At 39.1% G+C, this 3,545-nt stretch overlaps 1 protein-coding gene across 1 annotated transcript in view; it reads left to right on the forward strand.

The window, feature by feature from the left end:
* cerkl (CERK like autophagy regulator) overlaps positions 1–3,126 on the forward strand; it is a 33,642-nt gene extending 30,516 nt beyond the window's left edge. The window contains exons 13-14 of the mRNA XM_085435622.1: positions 1,357–1,553; positions 2,883–3,126. Coding sequence (XP_085291748.1) covers positions 1,357–1,553; positions 2,883–2,961 — 276 coding nt within the window. The 3' untranslated portion in view covers positions 2,962–3,126. The remainder of the gene's footprint in view (positions 1–1,356; positions 1,554–2,882) is intronic.
* The last annotated feature ends 419 nt before the right edge of the window (positions 3,127–3,545 follow it).

Below are 3,545 nucleotides of genomic sequence, written 5' to 3' on the forward strand. Positions count from 1 at the left end.
AAGCAAAGACGACATGTTGATGTTATCATGATGGGCTTAGTTTAATTGCACAGAGCTGGTGCAGTGTGTAGATTATGCTGATGACAGCCTCAGCTATTATATATGTTTCCACCCAGATGTTTTCTACCGAAGAGAGCAATTTATTGTCGTGGGAACTCACTCTTGACTTCAGGGTCACACAAGCACTTTGACTCGGGACAATTTTGTGATTGTGTTACAGTCGATTAATGGCTGTTGATTATACCACAATCCCTCAACGTTCACAACACCTAAAGACTCTAGAAGATGGGAAAGTAGGTCCCAGTTTTAAAAATACCGCAGTTTTCCTTGAAGTTAGTGAGTAGATTAGCCTGGTTCAGCATGACCTGGTCTGGGCAGAGAGACTGCACACTAACCCACTTACTAAATATACGGGCAGTGTGGTGTTCAGACTTGGAGTAAACAGGCTGTTTACTGACTGGCCTACATCCTGCTAGCGTCCGTCCTGACATCTCAGCAGAAAGCACAGCAAAAGTGGATGCTCAAGTGGAGCTGCCCACATGTGACCCTTACAGTTTATGTCCTACTGTGGACTTTAAACCTCTCCTGTCACTTGTGTGATGTAGAGTGTGTGAAAAACTGAATACACCTTTATTAATCTGATGATTTTATCAAAATAATTTTAAAGTTTCAGTGCTTTTTGGTGCAAATCCTCCTGTGTGTTGGTATTGAAGCAGCATTAAATTGAAGTGGAGCTGCAATTATACATTAACCTGCTGGATATTTCCATGATCAATTAATCATATCCTTTGTTTGCTTTGATCTATTAAAAAAAGCTGAAAATGTAGGCCTCCCTCTTTAATGAGATGCAATAAATTCAAATTCATATGATCAAATAGACAAAATATTAGAAACTGCTAGAGGAAATTTTTAAGCCATCAATTAGGCGTAGTGGAGTTGTAAAATATTTCTCTCTACAATTCACAGTCTCGTGAAGTTAAATCAAGTGTGTATTTAAGGACAGTACTGGAATCCTCTGGGCTCTTGTTTTAAGATAGATGTTAATCTGTCCTATAAGAACGGCTTTACTTTAAGAAAGCGCAAACCTGCAGGAGAGGACAGCAGACAGACAGACAGACAGTGGGACAGTCAGCTGGTCTTTGCTGCCCCCTGTTGGAGCCTCACAGCAGAGGACAGTGGACCGGAAGAACCACAGACAGATCCTGCTGCTCTCTAACAAGCTGCTTAACGGAGATCTTAATGGCTCTTTCTGACCTCATCAACTCAGCTTTAACACACACACACACACACACACACACACACACACACACACACACACACACACAGACAAAGCTCTGACTGATTATCTGTGTGCAGTTCAACTTCTCCTTCGTGGAGACGCATGCTGTGTCAGCAGTGAAGATCCGCCCCTGCTCACTGATTGGCTGTTCTGAGGATGAGAGTGAAGAGGAGGGTGACTTGAAAACCACACCCTTCATCCACGCAGAAGGAACAACCTTCCCCTGGAACATCGACGGAGAGCTGGTGGAAATTGCTAATGAAGTGCTCATCAGGTGGGACGCTCACGCCTTCGTTATTAAAAATATATCCAGATAATACAATCATTACAGACAGAGGAATTACTCTGAATTGATTAATTCAAGCACTGATTATTGATGATCAAGGCACTATTTTTCCTTTTAGTTCAGATCAATAAAATACAGCAAGAAGAGGTAAATATAGAGGATAATAATAATGATAATTATTATTAATATTATTTTGGACAATGGCTGCTCTTTCATTTATTTTCAGTCCAGTCCTTGTACCTCATCCTTTTCAGAGGTATCTTGTTTTGTTTATTAAAACATTAACAGTGATTTATGAATCTTTCAAACATAAAAAGGGACCTAACACAAGGGCTGAACCCATGTTGTTTCTACACATAACAGACAACTTAGCACGAAATAATATTTTTGCACCAACATGATGATTGTCAAAGACATATTAGCCACAAACTTGGTATGATTGGAAGAGGATTAGGGAAACTGGAAAAAATTAGGCACTTTTTTTCCCCAGAATTCTGAAATTAAAGTCAGAATTCTGAAAAAAAAAGAAGAAAAAAAGACGAGCCTACTTTTTTTTTTTTCCAGTCGTCCTAATCCTCTTCCGTAATCTCAGTATGATGTTCAGTGAGTTCTTAAAAGATTTGAGGAAACTGGACAAACGGAAGACAAAAGAAGAAGTGACCGGCCTAAAAAACGGATAACATGATCTGAAAGTCATGTTGAAATTCTTCGAAAGAAATGGAAAAATTTAGCAAAGACCTGAAAATGCATCCGATCCATCTGCTGCTCACTGAAGCCTCATTTGAAATGGTCTCAGTTTAAGTGTGGTTGTTAAGAAGCCATTCTTCGTGAATGGAAACGTGGCTGAGTTGTGCCAAATTACACAAGAACTGGATTAAAAATCAGTGACAATAGATATTATAGGGGGATGAATTCATATTTGAATATTTGGATCAAATTTTTTTTTGTGTGTGTGTGTGGAGCAGGTCAGGAGAGAGGTACAACAGTGAGTGTCAACAGCCATCACTAAAGCAGGTGGAGGCTCTGTCATGTTTTGGTGCTGCTTTTCATCCAGTAGTGCAAAAATTGATGAAATAATGAAGAAAAGTACCAGCAGATTTTGATCCACGATGCAATTGGTTTCATTTTTCACAGTACCAAGCGACTGACTGGTCTCCTTGTCCTGGAGCTCACACTGTGTTTGTTTTTTTACATTCTGTGACATTTACATCAATACCAATCAGGCCATGCTCCTGCAACCATAGCAACATGTCTGAGGTCCTTAATATCCACCTGACTGTGTGTCTGTGTTTCTGTATGTCTTTGTGGTGCATTCAGAGTCCACCCAAGACTCATCACTCTGTACGGCGAGGAGGTGGAAGAGGCCGAGTCATCTGTCTCCTGCAGCTGCATCTGAGAACAACAAGGGGGCGCTGATCTGTGTGACACTCACCACGGTAACCAAAATGACTCAACAGTGCTCTTTGTACAGACTCTGAACTCACAATTTGAAACTTTGGTCATCAGCCCATGATTTTAACGATATATTCATAGAGGAAAAATAAATAAAATAAAAAAGCTCCTTTACTTTAAAGCCGTATTAATTTTATATTCTTTTTATCAAAGTATAATGTGAATATTTTGTAATTTTTATTCATGTATCAGCTGCAGAACTGACCAATGCACATAAAAATGGTTTAATGTTTACAATTTACCACAGTTTCATTACCCATTTCTCTCAGATCATGCGACTTTAATTTCATATGTTGCTTTTTTACATCCAGTTTTTGTTTCTGTGGCAGAGAACAAACTTGTTTAATTTGTGTTCAAAATCCAGTTTATTTCACTTCCCAAAGGGTTCATGTTTGAATAAAGGTATTAATAGGTGACTTTTCTATCTGTGCAGACGATGATGAAGCAAAAACAGACCTGATGTATGCATGTAGATTCTCATTTTGACTCAAATCATACTGCGACTGGAATAAAGTATAAAAATCAAGA

This window comes from Copadichromis virginalis, linkage group LG16 (assembly GCF_057382275.1).
Source record: "Copadichromis virginalis isolate Kocher_CV1m ecotype Utaka linkage group LG16, C_Virginalis_male_GT1.1, whole genome shotgun sequence".
In the NCBI taxonomy this organism is placed as follows: Eukaryota; Metazoa; Chordata; class Actinopteri; order Cichliformes; family Cichlidae; genus Copadichromis; species Copadichromis virginalis.